The 22,901-nt window shown below is 46.9% G+C and overlaps 2 protein-coding genes across 2 annotated transcripts in view; both read left to right on the top strand.

Annotated features, from left to right (window-relative positions):
- LOC122440752 (protein LSM12 homolog) overlaps positions 1-22,901 on the top strand; it is a 78,137-nt gene that overhangs the window by 47,808 nt on the left and 7,428 nt on the right. The gene's annotated exons all lie outside the window — the stretch shown is intronic.
- LOC122440766 (caltrin-like) lies at positions 16,147-17,381 on the top strand. The gene is made up of 4 exons (XM_043467411.1): positions 16,147-16,270; positions 16,673-16,851; positions 16,947-17,019; positions 17,163-17,381. The coding sequence occupies exons 2-4, from the start codon at positions 16,673-16,675 to the stop codon at positions 17,175-17,177; spliced, it is 267 nt and encodes an 88-aa protein (XP_043323346.1). The 5' UTR covers positions 16,147-16,270; the 3' UTR covers positions 17,178-17,381.

Here is a 22,901-nt window from a genome sequence, read left to right on the forward strand (position 1 = left end):
TTGCAGAGTCAGACCCGTCTTAGCAACTGAACAGCAACATCAAAAATAAAAATAAACACAAGAAGACATCAAGGTGCCCACGGACCATGAAGATCAAAGTAGAAACCACTGTTCTCAGCACAGCTTCCTCTCTGCTTTGACAGAGGGTTGAGCAGCTGGGGGTGCAGGGAGCAGTCAGGGGTGACAGCCGATCCAGAGGGACCCAGGAGTGGGTGAGAGGTGGGGTGGGGATCAGGGAAAGTTCCTTTTGGGGCTGAATCCAGAACACATTAGGAGTTAGCCTGGCAGAGGGAGGTGGTCCAAGTCGTAATGTTGGCTATGCTTTTATGACGGGCACACATGTTTAATGGTTCCGTGAGCACGGCTGCTATTGACCTTTCTCTCTGTGATTTCTTCCAGTGCTTTTATGCTCGCTCGTAAAGAGCTCTTTCCTCAAGAGGTCTGATCATCCTGTTTCTTCCTGGTTTCCTAGGGTTCAGTCTATTTTTGCATTTAATTCTCTGACCTACCTGGAAATTATTTTGGTGGTCGATGCAGGGATCATGGACCCCAGTGGAAGGGCAAAGAGACCGACAGGAGAGGTTGGGTGGCTGCAGGGAACCCCGTCTTCAGTCCTGACGCGGTGGCTCCCAGGCTCCCACGGATCACCCTCTACTCCCTGTGGTTCCTTTAGGTGGTAGCTGGGGTGGGTGTGTGACTGAAGCACTGGGTCATCGGAGGTGAGGATCCAGTAAGACCATGTTGGCCTAACAGGATGAGAGATGCAGAGCAGACTGCCATAAGGACTTCCAGGATAAGGGTCAAGCAAGGTGGGGAGGAGGTGCATGTGCCATCTCTCCTAGCCCATCCCCTGCCACTCAAGCTATCATTCTCTCTCTGCTCCCACTCTCCACCTCCTCAGAAATAATTTTATCTATCTGTTTGTTTGCTGGTTTGGGGCTGTGTTCCTGCTAGACTGTGGGCTCCTAGAGGACACACACACCTTGTCTGCCTTGCTCCTTGTCGTGTTCCCAGTGCTGGGAACAAGGATTGGCACCAAATAGGTGCTCAGGGAATATTGGATGAATGAAGGAAGGGTTGGCCTCTTCGGGCTGGTTCTATGGGGGGTGTGGGCAGGTAGGGAGCCAGGAGGAGCTGCCATTCAGAGCATCTTCTCCAAAACCTGAGGGCAGATTGTTTGGGGGCACACTGAGGATCCAACCTCCCCCTAGCCTGGGGCAGATCTATTGTGTCTGGTTTTCCGGTCTGGGAGGTGGAGGGAGGTCTGGGAGGTGGAGGGGCTGGGGGTCTCTGTCCCACAGATGCTCTCTAGCTGAAGCAGGTCAGAGGCAGAGGCTGGGCCTGGGTCTGGATCCAAAAGGATGGGACTGGGGGGCGGGGCTGAGTCATGGAGGTGGCCGCTCCTGATGAAGTTTCCTGTCTGGGGGCTCCGAGACATTCATTACAGCCAGGAGGAGAAGTAATTAAGCCAGAGAGCAACAGAGGTGGGGGGAGAAGGGCATGATTTTCTCAGGAGGCTCTCGGTATAATTAATCAGAGCACAGGAAGGCAGAGCTCTGCCCAGTCTGGGAGTATAAGTAATAGAGACACAGCTTCACGGCCTCAGTCACCCATGATTGTGCTGACACCAGAGGGGCAGGGGCCCAGGAGTGCGCTGGCACCTGGCTCCATGAGGCGGCCTGAAGCAGAGGAATGAGCTCTGGCCAGGGCTCGACTGGCATGGCCATCTGCTTGGGGTGGGACCTGGGGCAAGTTGCTTCACCTCTTTGAGCCTCAGTTTCCTCATCAGTAGAATGGAGCTAATATCTCTGACCTCACAGGACTGCTCTGGAGATTAAAGGTAAAACAATGAGCAAAGTGTTTAGCGAGCAGCACACACACGTAGAGCTGGGATCCAAAAAGTGGTTTGTGACAGCTGGGTGTGAGAGTCCCCCGGGGAGCAGATGACCGGGTGGGGAATAGAGAACTTGCAGGCTGCCCTGATGGTGGTCTGTGGTTCTGAGTCCTGGGACAGGCACAACAGCCTCGGGTATTGCTAACAGACGCTTACTCTGTGGGGTTTTTTGTTTGTTTGTTTTTTTCCCATTATGTGAAAAATATAATGGCAAATTATGTGTAGTCCCTGCAATGATCCTTGTAAGGGTGTTCTCATGCCCATTTACAGATGAGGAAACTGAGGCTCAGAGAGGCAAAGTGGCTTACTGAAAACCAGAGGGTTGTGAGCTGGGATTCTAGCTTAGGCCTGTCTGGTACCATATTCCTCAAATGACCCTTTCCTTTAGGCTGCAAGGCTATAGAAACTTGGGGTTCACAAGGCCCCATCACTTCCATGGGGAGTGATGGGGCACCCAGCCTCCTCCTCAGTCACCCAAAAGGCCTTCTTCCTGGACATACACTTGGGCGTGTGTCTTCAGGAGAGAAAGAGCTGGATACTCACTTCTCTGTGGGCCTTGGGGGTGTACCTGCCCCGTTACCTAATCCTGGTGAATCGTGGGTCTCTCCTTTTCCCTGGTCTGGAGTCTGGTTGCTACTGTTTCCCAGTTGAGACCACAGCCCCTCTGGGGACTGGTCCTAACTTAGGCTCCTCATTCCTGACCAGAGACTGGAGGAAGTGGGAGGGAGGCCTGGACTTTGACACCGGGCCAGGAATGCGGTGGTCAGTTCCACACTTTTTGTTCTCATTTCTTTTGTTTGTTTTTAATTTTTTCAATTAGCACTTTTCTGATTCTAAATACATATTCATTGTAAGCTAGAAAAAGTAGAGAAATTTAAAGGAAAAAAAAATCTATAATTCCATCCCAAGAGATATTTACTCTTAATATTTGTTTTAATTTTAATTTTTAAAAAATGTTTTATTGGAATATAGTTGATTTACAATGTTGTGTTAGTTTCAGGTGTCAACAAAGTGAATCATTTATACATATATGAGCATTTTAATGTATAGTATATCCATGCAGGATTTCTTCCTAGAAATAGATACATAGAAACATTTCTTTCTGTAAATATATATGTATGTGTTAGTCGCTCAGTTGTTTCCAACTCTTTTCAACTCCATGGACTGTAGCCTGCCAGAGTCCTCTGTCCATGGAATTCTCCAAGGAAGAATACTAGAGTGAGTTGCCATGTCCTCCTCCAGGGGATCTTCCCAACCCAGGTATTGAACCTAGGTTATGTATATATAAGTACATATATATACATAATATATTTACAAACTCAGAATCATTCTATATGACTGATTTTTGTACTCTGCTTTTCCCCCATTTAAGCACATGTCATAAGCATTTCCATATCATTTAACATTTTTCTAAAACATAATTTTTAATGGCTCCATTAAAATGGTACATATTTCCTACATACTATAATTTTCCTGTTATTGGACATTTTGGGGCATTTGTGTTTACCTTATTGTGTGTGTGCTGTTGTTAATTGCAGCTGTGATGTGTATCCGGGTGCTTATCTCTGGATGTATCCACTGGTTACATTCACAGAAATGGAAACTCGGGATGAAAGATTATACACATGTTACCAGCCTTCTGAAAGTTCTCTTGTAGTCTTATCTCTAGTGTTTGCAAATGGGCCTGGGCAGCGCTTGAAATTATCATAAAAAAAAATCTTTGCCAAAAATTTTTAATAGAAAAAAAAGCATCGATTTGTTTTAATTTGCATTTTTGATTAATAGTGGAATAGAATCAATTCCCATTTGTAAGTTATTTGTGCATTACCCTTCCTCACAGTTTAAAACAGGGGTCTCTGACTTTTTCCATGGACTTATTTAACTGGACTGGATTTAATTAAGAGCAAAACCGAGATGTAACAATGTTGCAGGTCCAGATCTAGACTTAGATGATCAATATCAGCAACCCCCCAGCCAAGCTGCTGCCTGAGGCCTGAATGCAGTGGGCAGGGCACAGATGTGGCACACCAGGGCTCTCTGGGAGTTGCCTTCCTCCAGTTGCCTCAGTTTCTCCATCGGTAGACTCAGGAGGCTGGGTGAACCTGCTGGTTTCTTGTGAGGAGGTGGGTGCAGGCTCTGGATTCAGGCAGCATCAGGTTCAAGTGCTGTGTGCTAAGCTTTTCAACTTCTCTAAGTCAGCAGTTTCCACTTCTGTGAAGTGAAAGTCACTCAGTCATGTCCCACTCTTTGCGAATTCTCCAGGCCAGAACACTGGAGTGGGTTCCCTTCTCCAGGGGATCTGCCCAACCCAGGGATCGAACTCAGGTCTCCCACATTGTGGGCAGATTCTTCACCACCTGAGCCACCAGAGAAGCCGGAGAATACTGGAGTGAGTAGCCTATCCTTTCTCTAGCAGATCTTCCCAACCCAGCAATTGAACTGGGGCCACCTGCATTGCAGGCAGATTCTTTACCAGCTGAGCTACGAGGGACCAGGGCGAATAGCAATGCCTTCCTTGCTCAATTGTTGGACAATGGCTGGGAAGATGAAACCAGATGATAGTGATGCTTCTCAGGCAGCCCTGTGCCCCGGTTAAGCTTTGGTCACGTTAGATATTCTTTTGATGATGATATTATTTAGTAGCAGTAGTAGTTGGAGCAGCAGCAGTGGGGGGTGGTAATATTTAGGAATTCCTCTGGAGTCTCCTGCTCCCATTCATTGAGAATCCAGGTCAAGACGTGGGTACCACAAGGGGAAGGAGGCCAGCACAGCCAGGCGTCCGAGGGGCAGCCAGGCTGATGGCCACAGTCCCGGCCGTCTAGAGAGGAAGGGGTCAGGGCTGACCGAGCAGGTATGGGGCAGCTGCGGGGGAGGCGCTGGAGGGATTCGGGCCTCCCCAGGGTTGGAGCTCCACTGATAGGGATCCGGTCACTTTTCCTGGCCCCCCCTGGGCGATCGGAGGCCGTGGGGTGCCGGGGAAGGGTGGTGCCCTCCACTCGACCCGCTTTTTATCAGCGATGGCCGGATGAGCGTGCCGGACGAAGAGTTCCGGGCCCGGGCTTAATGCAGGCAGGCAGTGGGTGCCGTGTTTGCGAGAGATAAGCGCGCAGCTCTGTACACAGATGCCACTTAGCTGCGCAAACAGGCGCCGCTCGCCTGGCCGCTCAGAACCCCAGGCAGGCGCGACCGTGGCTTCCTGGCCAGAACTGAGCAGTGCGGGGGGTGGGAGCGCGTGGTGGGGCATGGGGCAAACTGCGGGGCGTTGTCAAGTTTCTGGAGTGTGTCCCCCTGAGCCCGAGGGAGTGTGTGTGCGGCGTCCATGTCCCTGAGGGTGAGAGCTGGGTGCCGGCGCTTGCAGGAATGTTGGCAGTGGGGCTAGTAGGCCTTCTGTGGAGTGTAAGCCCCTAGGGCACAGGCTCACATCCAGCACGTCCCCTCCAGCCAGGCCGCGGGGACCTATTTGTCCACTGCCCCTTGACAAGCCTCACCTTCCTGCCCTTGGGGACAGGCACCCACACCCCTGGGTTTCCAGGAGCGGGAGGCTCAGGCTGCCTGTGTTCCAGCAGGGCTGGGACTGGGGGACACTGAGCAGACCCCAGAGTTGGGGGTGTCACCAGGCAGGGGTCAGGGCCAGAAAGCCCCTGGAAGGCCACCCCCATGTCTCGCTTCCTCCTCTGTCCCAGGGCTGTCAGCTCTGTTCCCACATCCCTCCTTTGGCCCCCATCTTCCACTCCGAGCTGCCTTCAGATCTCAACATACTGCTGGGGACCTCAGATTTGGGGCCACCACCCTCCTCTTCCTCCTTAGGGTACCCCCTGCCCAGGGTTGTCTGCGGGAGAAACCATCTTATCTAGAACAAAATGAGCAGCTGCCCCAGACCAGGGAAACCTGCCAAACATAGATGGGTCATAGGCATACGGCCCAGATTCCCGGTTGAGTACAGAATCCAGTTTGGCCCAAGCTGGCCAAAAGAGTTGGACACAGCTTGGTGACTAAATAACAGCAACAGAGCCTTACTGACATCTGATTAGGTTGAAAGATGGTCCAATTCTGTCTAGTCATGTCTGAGCAGACACAGGAGCCTGCCACATACTTAAGTCTGTTTTTGTATTTCCTTACTTTGGCTAGAGCCATGGCTCAAATTTTGTCTGATTTTGCCCTATTCCTGCTTGAAAGCAAGACCGCCAAGTACTAGGGTCCAGGCTGTGCACTGCACAAGAGCATTGATTCTCAGGGGCACCGTTCACGTTGTAGACATAGAGTAGTGTACATGAGCATGCGGCAGCTTCCGCATGAAGTCCTTGATCAGGAGGGGAGGCCACACAGGTACCCAGGGCCATGTATATGCATGGGAGAACACATTAATGACTCACACACGCACAAGTGGTCTGATCCCATCTAATCTGTGCTCCAGAGTCTTCTGGCCTTTTCTGACAGCCTGCCACTCTGAGATGTAATTCTCAGCCCATTCACTCTGAAGTGGGGATGTTTGCCAATTAGTGTTGACCTGCCATTCAGATTTAGGGTTGGGGAAATGTGTGTGGGTGAGAAAGTGGGTTCAAGTGTGCATGTGGCTAGAGCTTCCATCCTCTGGGGTTCTGGAGACCCCCGTCCCTGCCCAGGCAGAGCTGGACAGAGCTGGAGGAGGGTCTATACAGTGATAATTTCATCCAGTTCCCTAAAGAATGCATATGTTCTTTGACTGCTGACTTAGAATGTTTATGGAAATTGATAACATTGGACTGTAGTGATCATACCACTAAGAGAGTGGAAAAGCAAGCCACAGAGTGGAAGAAGAGATTTGTATAGGACTCATATCCAAATATATATAAAGAATTTCTACAAATCAATAAGAAAAAGACAATTTGATAAAAAAAATTGGATAGAAGGTGTGAACAAGAATTTCACAAAAGAAGTCAATAAACATATGAAAAGATGTTCAACTTTATTAGTGATTTTTGTTGTGGTTGCTTAGTTGCTAAGTAGTGCCTGACTCTTTGTGGCCCCATGGATTGTAGCCCTCCAGGCTCCTCTGTCCATGGGATTTCCCAGGCAAGAATACTGGAGTGGGTTGCTGTTTCATTTTCCAGGGGAGTCTTCCTGACTCAGGTATCTAACTGGAGTTTCCTGCATTGGCAGGCTGATTCTTTACCACTGAGCCACAGGGGAAGACCTTATCAGTCATTAGGCAAGTGCAAATTAAAACCACAATGAGCTTCTACTACACATCCATCAGAATGGCCAAAATGCTATGTATTGACAGGGATGTGAAGCAACGAGGACTCTTATCCTGCTGGTGGGAGCATAAACTGGTACAGCCATTTTGGCAAAACTGTTTGTCTTCCCTGTCTACTAAAGCTTAACATATGCATCTATAATCCAGCAGTTCTACTCCTAAGGCTATACTCTCAACAGAAATGTGTACACATAGGACTTCCCTGGTGGTCCAGTGGTTAAGAATCTGCATGCCAATGCAGGAGACACAGCTTTGATCCCTGGTCTGGGAAGACTCTGCTTTCCACAGAGCAACTAACCCATGCACAACCACTGAGCCTGTGTTCTAGAGCCGGTGTGCCACAACTTTGGATCCTGCCCACCCTAGGTCTCTTGTTTCGCAGCTAGAGAGTAGCCCCGCTCACTGCAATTACAGAAAGCTTTTGTGTGATAACGAAGACCTAGCACAGACAAAAATAAATTAAAGAAAGAAATGTGTGTACAGTCACCCAAAGACACTTCCAAGGATGTGTTCATAACCTCAGTTTTCATAATGTCCCCAAACTCGAAACTACTCAAATACCCATCAGCAGTAGAATGAAGAAATAAATTGTGACATATTCACACAATATTCACAGAGTATTATAGAGATGAGAATGAACAAAGTATAATTACACACAAGAATGAATGTCACAAGCATAATGTTTAGTGAAAGAAGCAAGACGTAAAAAAAACAAAACAAAACAAAAAAAAAAGAAGCAAGACGTAAAAGAATACCTATGTGATTCCATTGCTACATAAGAAAGTAAAGTGACTAGGCAGGGATGTGATGGGAGGGGGCGCTGGTAGTACCTCTGGGGGAGCGCAGTGGTAATGTGCTCTGTTTGTTGTGCTGGATGCAAGTTGCACTGGTGTGTTTAGTTTTTGAAAACCCACTGGGGGACTTCCCTAGTGGTCCAGTGGCTAAAACTCTGAGGTCCCAATGCAGGGGCCCCAGCTTCCATCTCTGTTCAGGGAACTAGATTTCACCTGAGATCCCACGCTGAAACTAAGACCTGGTGCAGGCAAATAAATAAATTTTTAAAAAAAGAAAAGAAAACACAGTGAAGTAAACGTTTACAATTTGTGCATGTTAATGTGTGGGTACTATTCTCAAATAAAAAGTGGATTTTTTTTTTTAACATTTATGGAGCTCCTGTTTGGATGAATTTCAGCTCCACACCACTGATTAAACTCTCTCTGCTCTGTCCCCACTGCCATCCTCTCGCCCTCTTCTACTCTTGGACCTCATCTAGATGCCCACATTCTCATTCCCTCCAGGACCAGCCTGCTTCTGGTTGCTAAGGTTATATAATTATATCCAAATAAATTAATATTTTTTGTTAGAGGAAGGAATGCTTTAAATTTGTTTTTCACAAAGATGCTGTATAGGCAAGTTCAGTCCTTGCCTGGAAGTCTTATTTCCCGTTTGATGTTTTATCAGTCGGAATTAGGTTCACTTTGAGTGAAGATAAACTCAAATCAACAATGCCTTAAACCAGGGGTCCTTAAACTAGAGCATGCATCAAAATCACATGGAGGATTTGTTAAAACACAGATTACCTATTGTAAATCAACTATATCTCATTTTTTTTTTTACAAAAGTAAAAACAATAAAATGAACAGTGTGAGATTTAAAAAAAAATCATATTTCTGGACCCCATCCCAAGATTCTGATTCAGTAGGTCTTGGATGCGCCTTGAGACTGTAGTTTTAACAAGTTGCCAGGTGATAATGTTGCTATTATCTGGAAACCACACTTTGAAAATGACTGCCATAATTACACAAGCTTTTATTCTCTCATATAAAAAGCCTAGAGGTTGGCAACCCAAGTGGTGTGGCAGTGAGTTGTCAGGGACCCAGGGTACTTTAAACTTTTCTTTCTGGTTGCCTCATGTGTCACTTGCCTCACGGTTCATTATGGCTGCTTGAGCTCCAACCATTAGGTCTTCCTCCAGCAAACAGGAAAGAGGAAGCAGCAGGAAAAAAACAAAAACCAAAAAAACCCTAAAACCCATGTCGTTATGGTGCCTTAAAATGTCTTTAAAGAGACTTCCTGGAAATTATCATTTTAATCAGCACTTCCATTTGCAATTGATTGGCCAGAACTAGGTTGCATATATAAAACTAACTGCAAATGAGGCTGAGACTGTTCTTTCCGGGATGACCAGGTGACAGCTAAGTCAGGAGTCCTCTGACTTATGAAGAAGAGAACTGGGGGTCACCAGGAAAAGTCAAAGAGCACACCCCACCCTTTCTGCCCAGAAACAGGGAGCCAGGGTCAGCAGTTAAGATTAGGTGACCTCAGGTAATGCAAGTAAGCAACTTCCACGTGTCTCGTATCTTTGTGAAATGGGGACTCATTCATGTCTTCATCTGACACACATTTACTGAGGCTTTTCCCTGCCCCGGCACTGGGCTGTGGCCAGGATGGAGAGGAATAAGTCAAAGGCATTGCATGTAAGGTGCCCACGGTCGAGGGTCCAGATGGACAGATACCTCTGTCCTCCTGATGTGGGGTGTGGAGGGCTATGCTGTGAGGATCACAGGGAGGTGCCCTGAGCAACTTATGTATGGGTGTATTCACATTTATATGTGTGATTTTGTGGAAACTGTGCTGCCACTGAAAGTAAGGATGTGAATTCATTCATTCAAGTATTGCTAGACCCCCACTATGTGGCAGACCCTACTCTAGATACACATATGTCTCTGAAGAAAACAGACAAACCTCTGTCCTCATGGAACCAACATTCTAGTAGCATCTTAGTTGGTTCGGCCTACTGTCACAAATCACTGCAACCTTAGTGGCTTAAAAAGCAAAAGGTAGGGACTTCCCTGGTGGTTCAGTGGTTCAGACTCTATGCTTCTCCTGCAGGGGTTACAGGTTTGATCCCTGGTGGGGGAACAAGACTTCACATGCTACACAATGCAGCCAAAAAAAAACATTTTTTAAAAAAAATTACTCATGGTTCTAGAGACTGAAAAGTCCAAGATCAAGGCACTTATAAATTTAGTCTTTGGTGAGGGCCCCCTTCCTAGTTCAAAGAAAGCTATCTTCTCACTGAGTCCTCACATGGCAGAGAGGGGAGGGAGCTCTTTGGAGTTGATTTTATCAGGGCACTGATCCCATTTGTAAGAGCTCCACCCTCCTGACTCATGACCTCATCACCCACCAAAGGCCCCCACCTCCTAATGTGGTCACAAAACTCCCTAAATGATGGGGTTTGGAGAGGTTCCGAGTTGATGACAGCATCCATGTGCCGGGAGGGTGGCACACCCCAACTCCATAGAACAAAATCTCTTGCACTTGGGACCTGCCAGACCTCGCCCTGTGTACCTCTTTATCTGTGTCCTTTATAACGTCCTTTATAATAAATCAGTATGTAGAAGTAAGTGTGTTCCCGAGTTCTTTGAGCTCTTTTACCAAATTATAAAACCTGAGGAGGAGGTGAGGGAATTCCCAATTTACAACCAGATGGCCAGAAGTACAGGAGGCCCAAGACTTGTGATGCTTCTCGAGGGCTATGGGGCGGACAGTCTTGTGGGATGGAGCTCCTAAGTTCTGGGTCTGTGTTAACTTCAGGTAGTTACTGTCAGGATCAAATCGAATTGTTGAACATCCAGTGAGTGTCAGGAGAATCAGAGAATTGGTTGTTGGTACTGAAAACATCCCAGAGGTGGTTAAAACCATAGGGGTAGATAATATCCTCATGGTGGGAACTATACACCCCAGTCTCCCTCCCAGCTTGGGGTGGATGCAACCAAGTTCTGACCACTGGGGTAGAGTTAGAGGGAAGGTGTGCAGCTTTCCCATCAAATTTTTAAAAGGAAAGTGCTTGCCTTCTACTTCCTCTTTTCTCATTTCCATGAGCTGGAATGGGGGTGTGGGGGGATGAATGTTCTTCAACCATGCAGATGGGTGCAACAGTCTTGGCGTAACAAGAAAGGAGGAGTCTGGGCTCCTTGTGGATCAGAGGCATCTACCCTTTGGACTGTCTGCCAGCGTGGACCCTTATGTGAGAGAAAATTAAACTTCGGTGGTATTTAAGCTACTGCTATTTGATCTCTATTAAGGCAGCTATATCTTAATTAATGTGTTCGCTGTTGATTGATTCAATGACCATTTCCTAGTACCAACGATATACCAGCCCATGTGAAACATCGTTAATCACAGATACAAGGTCTGAAAATGCTCGGCGATCAGGAACTGACTGTCCTTCAATTCACACCGTTTTCAAGATGTGAGTTTCTGCACCAGCAGCACAAATTTCCTGTGACTGTTGGCCCCTGAGGAGTTTCAGACTCAGACAGGAGGCTCATTCCTAAGAACAGGAGTGCTTACACGGTCGGGATGTGCACAGGGACCTGGGGGTGGAGCAGGGCTGGAGCCCGGGGCCCCTTACAGTATCTTGTTCCAGGATTCACGACACAGGCCAGCATTTAAAAATTTTTTTAGTTAAAAAAAATGTAAGTGATTTAAATTATTAAAGTAATGTATATACACCTTATAAGAACATTCAAGCTATAGATCAGTCAATTCAGTCACTGAGTCGTGTCCGACTCTTTGTGAGCCCATGGACTGCAGCACAACAGGCTTCCCTGTCCATCACCAACTCCTGGAACTTGCTCACTCATGTCCATTGAGTCGGTGATGCCATCCAACCATCTCATCCTCTGTTGTCCCTTTCTCTTCCTGTCTTCAATCTTTCCCAGCATCAGAATCTTTTCCAGTGAGTCAGTTCTTTGCACCAGGTGGCCAAAATATTGGAGTTTCAGCTTCAGCATCAGTCCTTCCAATGAATATTCAGGACTGATTTCCTTTAGGATGGGCTGGTTGGATCTCCTTGCAGTCCAAGGGACTCTTAAGAGTCTTCTCCAACACCAGAGTTCAAAAGCATCAATCCTTTGGTGCTCAGCTTTCTTTATGGTCCAACTCTCACATCCACACATGACTACTGGAGAAACCATAGCTTTGACTAGACGGACCTTTGTTGGCAAACTACAGATAGAGAGTGGATAAGATAGTGGAGAAGTTCTTGTTTGGAGACAAGCAAGACTGGGGCATCGCGTTTGAAAAACTCAGTTAAAGTTGCCCAATCAGAAAAAGAGACGCAAGCATGCCTGATTCATTTCCTTTGGACTTCAAACATATCACACACATTCAGGTACCCACCTCTCTCTGGATCTTCTGACTCGAGCTCCCCTTGTCTTTCCTGCATAATTACACTGACAGTCCCACAATCCATCACTTAGTATTTCCTGTTTCACTAAATGGGCTGAGAATTTAAAGACACATGTGAAATTCTCCCACACAGAATTGCCTTGATTTGTTAGGATTTTCCCTGACTATTTTACAGTCATCTTTCACACCTCATCTCACATTTCAGTCATTCCTTTTGTTGAGTCTTTCCAAAGCATTCAACTTAGTTTTCTAGGAACTGATTGTTTATGCACTAACATTTCATCGGTGTATGTAGTAATAGATTGTATGGTTATATGGTATCAGTGAAAGTATACCTGGTCTAAACAGCAAGAGAACACAGCCAGCTTACTCTTGGTAAACAGACAACTCAGTACAGAGAGAGTCCTGTGTGTTCACACCAAGGGTCAGCAAACTATAGTCTGTGTACATGTTTTGGTATATCCTGTAGGTCAGGAAAGACTTTAAATTCTTCTTTTAAAAAAAAAATTAAGGTAGAGTTTATTTACAATGATGTGTTAGTTTCAGGAGTCCAGCTTGGATTCTTATGAAAGAGAAAAATAAACCTTGGTGCTATTTAAGCTACAGTTATTTGGTCTGTATAAGGCAGCTCTGTCTTAACTAATGGGCTTCCCTGGTGGTTCAGCAGTAAAGAATCTGCCGGCATTGCAGGAACCGCAGGAGATGTTGGTTTGATATCTGGGTCAGGAAGATCCCCTGGAGGAGGGCATGGCAATCCACTCCAGTATTTTTGCCTGGGAATCCTATTGACAGGGGAGCCTGGCAGGCTACATTCCATAGGTCACAAGGAATCAGACACGAGTGAAGTGACTGAGCACGCATGCATCTTAACTAATTGAATCATTGATTGATTCAATGACCATTTCCTAGATCCCCATGATGTGCCAGTTCCACCGAAACTTCAGGAATCACAGATACAACATCTGAAATGGCCTCCCTAGCTCAGCTCCTTCTGACTCTTCTCATTGTTCATTCCACTCCAGCCCTACAGGCCTCCTCACCATTCCTCAAGCTGTCAACCTGACTTCAACCTCAGGGCCTTTGCACTTGCTCCTTCCCCCACCTGGAACATTCCTCCTAAGGCAGACTCATGATTTGCTTCCTTATATCCTTCAAATGCCATCTTATGGTGAGGTCTTCCCTGACCATCCAACATAAAACAAGACCCCTGCACCCAGCACTCTATCCTTCTTATCTGGATTTTTTTCCTATAGCACTTATTTTCTCTCTCTCTCTCTCTCGTTTAAAATTTATTTTAATTGGAGGCTAATTACTTTATAGCACTTATTGAAATCAGACCATACTATTAATACATGATTTCTTGTTTATTCATTTCCTGGGCTAACTTTTAAAAAAATGCACAACATGAGGTTTGCAAGTTACCTTATATTGGGGCAAAATGGAGACAATAGCCTGGGAGGCAACATTTCAGGTAGCTCTTAGAAACTGCTCCAAAGAGGTAGGAGGGGAAGGTCAGTAAGTGTGTGATTTTGGTAAAAGGGGAGTACATACGAACAAGCACATATTTTTCTGCAGAAGGTTTCTCTTAGTCACAAGACACAGTTGTCACCATGAAGGACTTTTCGTGCTTTTCTAGATATGAGGAGATATGAGCATTGGGCTCATAAACTCGGCTCCTGAAAATATCTAACTATCTGAAGATCTGTTCCGCCAGATTTTCTCAGAGCACAGAGTGCCTCATTTCTGCTCCACCCTGATTTCCTTTCTGGGGGGTGTTGAAGGTCAGGAGCTGCAGCAGAACATGATTTAAATCCTTGTAGAGGTAAATGTCAAGTGCGGATTCCAAGTGCCATATAGGTGATAGCTGCCACTAGAATGTAAACTCCAAGAAGGTATGGATTTGCCTGTTTGTTCCCTGCTCAGTCCTGGGTGCTTAGAAGAGTGTCTGGCACAGAGTAGGGGCCCAATAAGTGCTCACTGAGTGAGGATTGATCACTCTTGCTGCATGGCCATTTGCTGTGTTTAGATCCTTGGGCACGAGGCCCTGCCTTTAGGGTGGAAGGTAGTGGACGAGTGCTGCTCAGTGGATGGGATATCAGAGACGGGGGGAGATAGGGGAGGGTGGGCAGGTGGTGGGATATACAAAATTAAGACTTAGGGCAGGGATGGCATGGACTACCCTCTCCTGATGAGTAGCCCTTGAGTCCACTGGGCAAGAGCAATGGTCAACTGGGGTCTAAGATCATGGCCTCCTTGACCCCTAAGGTGGCCTTGCTAGGTGTTCTGAAAATGGGGATCAAGGGAACCCTAGTGATTCTGTCCCTACTTCCCTTTGAGGACAAGTTGGAGGCAGAAGCCAGATACAAACCAATAATAACAACCATTTGGAAGTTTCTCCACTCACAGATGTCAGTCCCCCATCCTCCAGACGTATCTCATAGTGACTGAATCATGGGTCAATGATGGCATTGAGAGTGTGTTGGGGGTAGCTGAGCCCATTGATCAAGGGCTCTCTCCACTAATCAGCAAGTTAATACTCTTCAATGAGGCAGTGGTGATTAATGAATCAATAGGTTAATCCTGTAATTGTGGAGTGGCAGTCAGGCTCTTTCCCTCTCTTTTAGTGGTATGGGCAGGTGGGTCGGGTGGGGCTGTAGACCCCATACTTACTTAGCTTCCCTAATTCTGATCCCATACCTGACTCCTAAGCCCCATGGTTATACAAGATAGTAAGCCTTTCTGTCCATCATGATTGAGTGGGCCTCTCCCTGGGGTCAGCCTCAGCCCTTTTCTCTGCTTTGTATCCTGGGTGACCTTGGCTGTTGCTTCCTTACCTCTCAGAGCATTAGTTTCCTCATCTGTAAAATGGGGAGAAACGCAGCTCATTGTGTTGTTGTCCCTGAAATCATGTACTGCCCAGGACACAGGAGGTGCTCAACAAACAGGAGTCCTTCCCTAGGTGGGGATCTTTGACCCTGAGCCCAGTGGAGATTGTAATGGGCTAGGGATGGTGGCATGTTGTTGGGCATTCCTGGCATCTCTCAGTCCTGTAAGACACCGGTGCTCAAGTGACCCCTGGGTGGAAATGGGGGCACATTGCCTTGCAGGGGGTCTGTATGCCAGGCTTGCTGGACCTGAATGTGTATGTGTCAGGCTGGGTGTACAGGTGGCTGACTCAGCTGTTTCTGGGGAGGGGACTGACCTTTGCCTCCTCCCACCCCTCTCCCAACTCTTGAACAGAGGGAGACATAGTGGAGTGTCCAGAGGGGTCCCTCCTCCAAGACTTCACAGACAGCAGGTCAAGAGTCAAGGTTATACCTCCCATCCTGCCTCCAGTAGAGAGATTTGCCCCCCAGAGGTCTTGTCACTCCTCAGTTCTCCTCCAACATATGAAGCAGGGGCTGAGAAGACTGGCTTTTTGCAGGTGTGACTACAGGTCCCACAGACTGGAAAAAATATTCTGGCCTCCTGCCTGCATCTCCTCTCCCCCACCATGGACAGGCTAGAAAAGACAGAATGTCAACCCTGGTCCTAGGGGTCTTCCCAGGAATCTAGACCGAATGGTTCACTTCCTTAGGAGGCTACACCTGCTGTGGCGGGGGGCCGGGGCGGGGGCGCGGGCTGTAGGGTGAAGATGGGGTTCTGACTAGGCATCCTCTCCAGAGGTACCCTGAGTACAAGTGTGGGGCTCCCTCTTTGGCTACTTGGAGGTGGAGATATCATGTACTGTCTGAGTGTAATCTCAGCAATCTGCTGTGGGGTTGGGGGAGGAAGGAGGAAGAGCCTCCTCCCTTCAACTCCCTTCCTCTTTCAGACGAGGATATAAGCCCCACAAGGAAAGCACTGAGCTGAGGAGGCCACAGCCCCACCTGCAGAAGTCCAGCCCTTAGGACTCCTCTGGCCTTCCATCCCCTGACCACTCTGCCTCTGGAGCTGTTGCTGTGAGTGGCCTGGGACCCAGCAATGGTCTGGTCGGGGGATCCCGGGCTATCATGTGGGTAAACTGAGGCTAGCAAGGTGGAAACGGACTGAGTGTTGAGAAGCTGATTTGGAAGGGGGTCAGCAGAAGTGGGAAGGAGAAAAGCCGGGGAGTCCCCAGTGCCAGCATAGCCTTGTTCCTCCATCTGCCCTTCTGGTGGAGGCAGGCAGGGCTTATGCCCTTTTAACAGATGAGGAAACTGAGGCCAGAGATCGTGCAGTGCCTGAGAACACACAGCCAGCAGGTGGCTGAGCCTTGGTAGGGAACGAGCCACAGACAGGTGGCTGAAGCTTGGACCACATGGCAGCCTCAGACTTCTGCCTCAGGAGTAGTTGCTCTAGCTGACTCTAGTGCCCCTCTCCAGATGATGTTGGGGCGCAGATCGTGGCCCGCCATGGCCACAGTGCTGCTGGCCCTGCTTGTCTGCCTGGTGGAGCTGGTCGACGCCGACTCCAATCCCCAGCCTGAAAAGGGTGCAAAAGCCTCCGGGGCTAAGCACAGTCACCACTCCTCGCTGCGCCACATTCTCAAGCTGGCCAATCGGTAGCGGTGAGCGCGTGCGCGGGGTGGGCGGGGCAGGTTCTATGACAGGGGCGTGATCAATCATGACCCCGCCCATCTCTGGCCCCGCCCCACAGACTCGCGCATCCTGATATCAAAGCTCTCCTCTCCAAATGGCTCTACAAAGATCCCGAGGGTCAGCACGTAGAGGTAAAAGTGACCCACCACATGGCTGTCCCCTGGAGCGTGGCCTGATCCTCCTTCCACCCTAGCCCCGCCACATACTACTTTTCCCCAGGCTCATCTACCCAAATCCGACACCGACCTTGGTTCCTCTCCTTTCCCTCCTGCAGGGCAAAGGAGCCTAACTATGGTGAAGACCACCACGGCCTCCAGAGAGAGGTGTGCTAAGACACCGACCCCATTTCCGTGTTTGCTCTTGACCCCGGAACCTGGATTCCTCTCCAGGCTTGCTGTGTCTGAGGAGTGTTCGGGGTGGGGTCCTCATTCCCTTTCTCGGTGTGCCTTCCCTTGGGCTGGAGGGCTGTGAATGGTCCTTCCTTGTTCCCTAAATAAAGTGCAAATTTCTTTGAAATGGAAAGTGTGCTTACCTATTTCCTTTACCTAATCCTTGGTGGAGGTGGCATCCAGGTGGGAGTTGTAGGGTGGAGGGGAGGATAGAGCTGAGAGGATAGAAGATGACTCCTAAGACAAAAGGAACCAGAGGTCAGGGCTGGGGCAGAGTTCAGGCTGGGGCTCTCTCTGCTCTGAGCTAAGAGAAAATGCTACCGCCCTGCAAGGGGAGTGGATGGCACCCAGACAAGTGTCCTCTGGCACTCTAGTCAGGTGGGATGGGGGCAGGTTGAAAATTCTTCCAAAGGGTTAGGGAGGAGCAGGAAGAATTGCTGCTGGAGGGTGAAGGGTGTGGACAGGAGCAGGCTGGGCAGCCCAGGGGAGTAGCTGGGGGCAGAGCTGCACCATCCCCCAAAGAGGGAAGTGTCTGGAGAATGGGCTTGGCACCAACACCCCGGGTTACCCCGAGGAGATGTATCACTAACCCCGGGGGCTGTAGTGGCTGGGAGTGGAGATGGGACCCCAGCTGGGGCTGTGGAGGGAGACTCATTTGTGGGTTGAGATGGGTGTGTGTGCTGGGGGAAGGGGTCACTTCCAACACCCCCATTGCCTGGACAGGAGCAGTGGGAGTGTGGAGGCTGCCCTTTCTCTCAGCTGCCGCCCTCCCCTTTCTGAATTCACACTCAGGAGATAAGTCACCAAGCATGATGTCCTGGGGACAAGGTCATGAGAGGGATTCCCTCCTGAGGTGGCTCTGGGAGAGGAGCTTCAAGCTGGCTCTGCCATCGCTGGAGGAGAGGCCCCTGCTCAGTCACCACCTGCCCTGGGGTCCCTGGGGCCCTGCCACCTTCCCTTCCCTGCACTGCCCTCTAGTCTCCCAGAAGGTAGGGTGGAACGGGGAGACGGAAGCAGGTCGAGAGCCTGGTCAGGTCACAGGCCGTGTAGACTCCAATGCTCTAAGCCTTTGGCCTTACTTATGTGCTAGACACTAGCTATTTGTTTTACATACGTTATATTGCTAGGGTGTTGATCTGATTTTAATAACTGAGACAGAATTAAGAATGACTTAAACAAGAAAGTATTTTATTTCTCTTATGTAAAATGCAAGTAGTATCCAGGGAGTTGGCAGCTCTTCTCCATTGGGAATGTCCAACAGCCCAGTTTCCTATTCTGTGGCTTCCTTTCGCCCTCATCTCTATGAATAAAGATGGCTCACCTGGCCCACAATCCCTGTGTCTGTATTTTAGGCACCACGGAGGGAGGAAAGGAGAAAGGGTAGGTGTGCTGGTTCCTATGCTGTGTAACAAGTGCACCTAAAACTTAGTGACTTAACCATTGTATTTCACTCATGATTTTGTGGGTCAGGATTGAGAAGGACCTGACTAGGCCATTGTGACTCGGAGTGCCTCATGCAGTAACTGTCAGAAGCTGACTGGGTCTGATCTCCAGGAAGGCTCACTCACATGTCTGGTGGGTTCTGCTGGGAGTTGGCTGGGAGCTCAGGCTGACACCTACATGTGTCCTCTCCAGCCTGGTGTCCTGGGTGGTTGGACTTAGAGAACAGTGGCTCCTAGAGCTAGTGGTCCAAGAGAACCAGCAGGTTGACTGCCTTGCTGTGTTAGTTTGCTGGGGCTGCCATTACAAAGTCCCACAAACTGGGTGGTTTCACCACAGTTCTGGAGGCTGGAAGTCTGAAATCAAGGTGTTGGCAGGCTTTGTTCCTTTGGAGGTCTGTGAGGGAAAGATGTGTGCCAGGCTTCTCCCGGTGGCTTCTAGATGGGGGTCTTTACCCTATACCTCTTCACATCATCTTCCCTGTATGCCTGTCTGCTTCTGTGTCCAAATGTCTCTTTTTGGAATGACAATAGTCATGTTGGATTAGGAGCTCACGGTACTGCAGTATAACCTCACCTTAATGAATGACATCTGCAGTGACGTTATTTCCAAGTATTGTCACTTTCCTGAAGTACTGTGGGTTAGGATTCCAACACATGAATTGGAAAGCGAGGAGAGCAGAACACACTTTAATTCATAATAATTACCTTTTGTGACCTGGCCTCAGAAGTCACATAGCATCTTTTTTTTTCTTTAATTATTTAATTTATTTATTTGGCTGGGCTGGGTCTTAGTTGCGGCAAGCAGGATTTTTGATGTTCATTGCAGCGTGCTGGGGGCTTCCCAGATGGTGCAGTTGTTAAGAATCCAACTGCCAATGCAAGAGCTATAGGAGATGTGATTTCTATCCTAGGGTTGGGAAGTCCCCTAGAGAAGGAAATGGCCACCTACTCCAGTATTCTTGCCAGGATAATTCCTTTTTTTTTATTGGTTTTTTTTTAAAATTTATTTTTATTAGTTGGAGGCCAATTACTTTACAATATTGTAGTGGGTTTTGTCATACATTGACATGAATCAGCCATGGATTTACATGTATTCCCCGTCCCGATCCCCCCTCCCACCTCCCTCTCTACCCAATCCCTCTGAGTCTTCTCAGTGCACCAGGCCCGAGCACTTGTCTCATGCATCCAAACTGGGCTGGTGATCTGTTTCACTATAGATAATATACAGGTTTCGATGCTGTTCTATCGAAACATCCCACCCTCGCCTTCTCCCACAGAGTCCAAAATCTGTTCTGTACATCTGTGTCTCTTTTTCTGTTTTGCATACAGGGTTATCATTACCATCTTTCTAAATTCCATATATATGTGTTAGTATGCTGTAATGTTCTTTATCTTTCTGGCTTACTTCACTCTGTATAAGGGGCTCCAGTTTCATCCATCTCATTAGAACTGATTCAAATGAATTCTTTTTAATGGGTGAGTAATATTCCATGGTGTATATGTACCACAGCTTCCTTATCCATTCGTCTGCTGATGGGCATCTAGGTTGCTTCCATGTCCTGGCTATTATAAACAGTGCTGTGATGAACATTGGGGTGCACGTGTCTTTTCAGATCTGGTTTCCTCAGTGTGTATGCCCAGAAGTGGGATTGCTGGGTCATATGGCAGTTCTATTTCCAGTTTTTTAAGAAATCTCCACACTGTTCTCCATAGTGGCTGTACTAGTCTGCATTCCCACCAACAGTGTAAGAGGGTTCCCTTTTCTCCACACCCTCTCCAGCATTATTGCTTGTAGACTTTTGGATAGCAGCCATCCTGACTGGCGTGTAATGGTACCTCATTGTGGTTTTGATTTGCATTTCTCTAATAATGAGTGGATGTTCGAAGCATCTTTTCATGTGTTTGTTAGCCCATCTGTATGTGCTATCTTTGGAGAAATGTTTGTTTAGTTCTTTGGCCATTTTTTTGATTGGGTGCATTTCTTTTTCCTGGAATTGAGCTCAGAGTTGGCTTGTATAATTTTTTTGAAGATTAGTTCCTTTGTCGTGGTTGCTTCATTTGCTTATTATATTTCTCCCTTGAAAAAAAAGGGGCTGTCCTTTTCACGCTTGGCTTATAGTTTCTTTGTTGTGGGCCAAAAAGCTTTTTAGCTTTATTGGTCCCGTACTCATTTGTGTATTTTTGCTTTTATTTCCAATATTCTGGAAGGTGGGTCATAGAGGATCCTGCTGTGATTTATGTTGGAGAGTGTTTTGCCTATGTTCTCCTCTAGGAGTTTTATAGTTTCTGGTCTTACATTTAGACCTTTAATCCATTTTGAGTTTATTTTTGTGTATGGTGTTAGAAAGTGTTCTAGTTTCATTCTTTTACAAGTGGTTGACCAGTTTTCCCAGCACCACTTGTTAAAGAGGTTGTCTTTTTTCCATTGTATATCCTTGCCTCCTTTGTCCAAGATAAGGTGTCCATGGGTTCGTGGATTTATCTCTGGGCTTTCTATTCTGTTCCATTGATCTATATTTCTGTCTTTGTGCCAGTACCATACTGTCTTGATGACTGTGGCTTTGTAGTAGAGTCTGAAGTCAGGCAGGTTGATTCCTCCAGTTCCATTCTTCTTTCTCAAGATTACTTTGGCTATTCGAGGTTTTTTGTATTTCCATACAAATTGAGAAATTATTTGTTCTAGTTCTGTGAAAAATACCGTTGGTAGCTTGATAGGGATTGCATTGAGTCTATAGATTGCTTTGGGTAGAATAGCCATTTTGACAATATTGATTCTTCCAATCCATGAGCATGGTATGTTTCTCCATCTGTTTGTGTCCTCTTTGATTTCTTTCATCAGTGTTTATAGTTTTCTATGTATAGGTCTTTTGTTTCTTTAGGTAGATATACTCCTAAGTATTTTATTCTTTTTGTTGCAATGGTGAATGGTATTGTTTCCTTAATTTCTCTTTCTGTTTTTTCATTGTTAGTATAGGAATGCAAGGGATTCCTGTGTGTTAATTTTATATCCTGCAACTTTACTATATTCATTGATTAGTTCTAGTAATTTTCTCGTAGAGTCTTTAGGGTTTTCTATGTAGAGGATCATGTCATCTGCAAACAGTGAGAGTTTCACTTCTTCTTTTCCTATCTGGGTTCCTTTTACTTCTTTTTCTACTCTGATTGCTGTGGCCAAAACTTCCAACACTATGTTGAATAGTAGTGGTGAGAGTGGGCACCCTTGTCTTGTTCCTGATTTCAGGGGAAATGCTTTCAATTTTTCACCATTGAGGGTGATGCTTGCTGTGGGTTTGTCATATATAGCTTTTATTATGTTGAGGTATGTTCCTTCTATTCCTGCTTTTTGGAGAGTTTTAATCATAAATGAGTGTTGAATTTTGTCAAAGGCTTTCTCTGCATCTATTGAGATAATCATATGGTTTTTATCTTTCAATTTGTTAATGTGGTGTATTACACTGATTGATTTGCAGATATTAAAGAATCCTTGCATTCCTGGGATAAAGCCCACTTGGTCATGGTGTATGATTTTTTTAATACGTTGTTGGATTCTGTTTGCTAGAATTTTGTTAAGGATTTTTGCATCTATGTTCATCAGTGATATTGGCCTGTAGTTTTCTTTTTTTGTTTGCCAGGATAATCCATGGGCAGAGAAGACTGGTGGGCTACAGTTCATAAGGTTGCAAACTGAGCATGCATCCAGCAGGCAGAATTTTTTTTCTAGTTGTGGCATGTGGGATCTTTAGTTGGAATGTTTTAGTTGGGGCATGTGTGTTCTTTAGTTGGGGCATGCAAAGACTTAGTTGTAGCATGTGGAATCTAGTTCCCTGACCAGAAATTCAACTGCAATCCCTTGCATTGAGAGTGCTGAGTCTTAGCCACTGGACCACAAGCCAGTGGTCTTCTGTATATTTCAGAATTTATACAAGTACTTAATTTTCTTAAATCCAACTAGGTAGAGCTCACTGACAAATTAACCTCAGCAATGTTCTGCAAAGACACCTACTGAGACATACATATATCCAGGCAGACACAAGGTGAGATCTCACAGATCCATTTTCTAAAGTTAGTCATGAAGCAGCTATCACAATATGACTCACTAGTTGTAAATAATAATTGGAAGAAGTTAAATTTAAAATAATTTTTTCTCTCCTCTTTTCAAATTTTTTTCTCAGTCTCAGAAAT

Source organism: Cervus canadensis, chromosome 1, assembly GCF_019320065.1.
Source record: "Cervus canadensis isolate Bull #8, Minnesota chromosome 1, ASM1932006v1, whole genome shotgun sequence".
Lineage (NCBI taxonomy): Eukaryota > Metazoa > Chordata > Mammalia > Artiodactyla > Cervidae > Cervus > Cervus canadensis.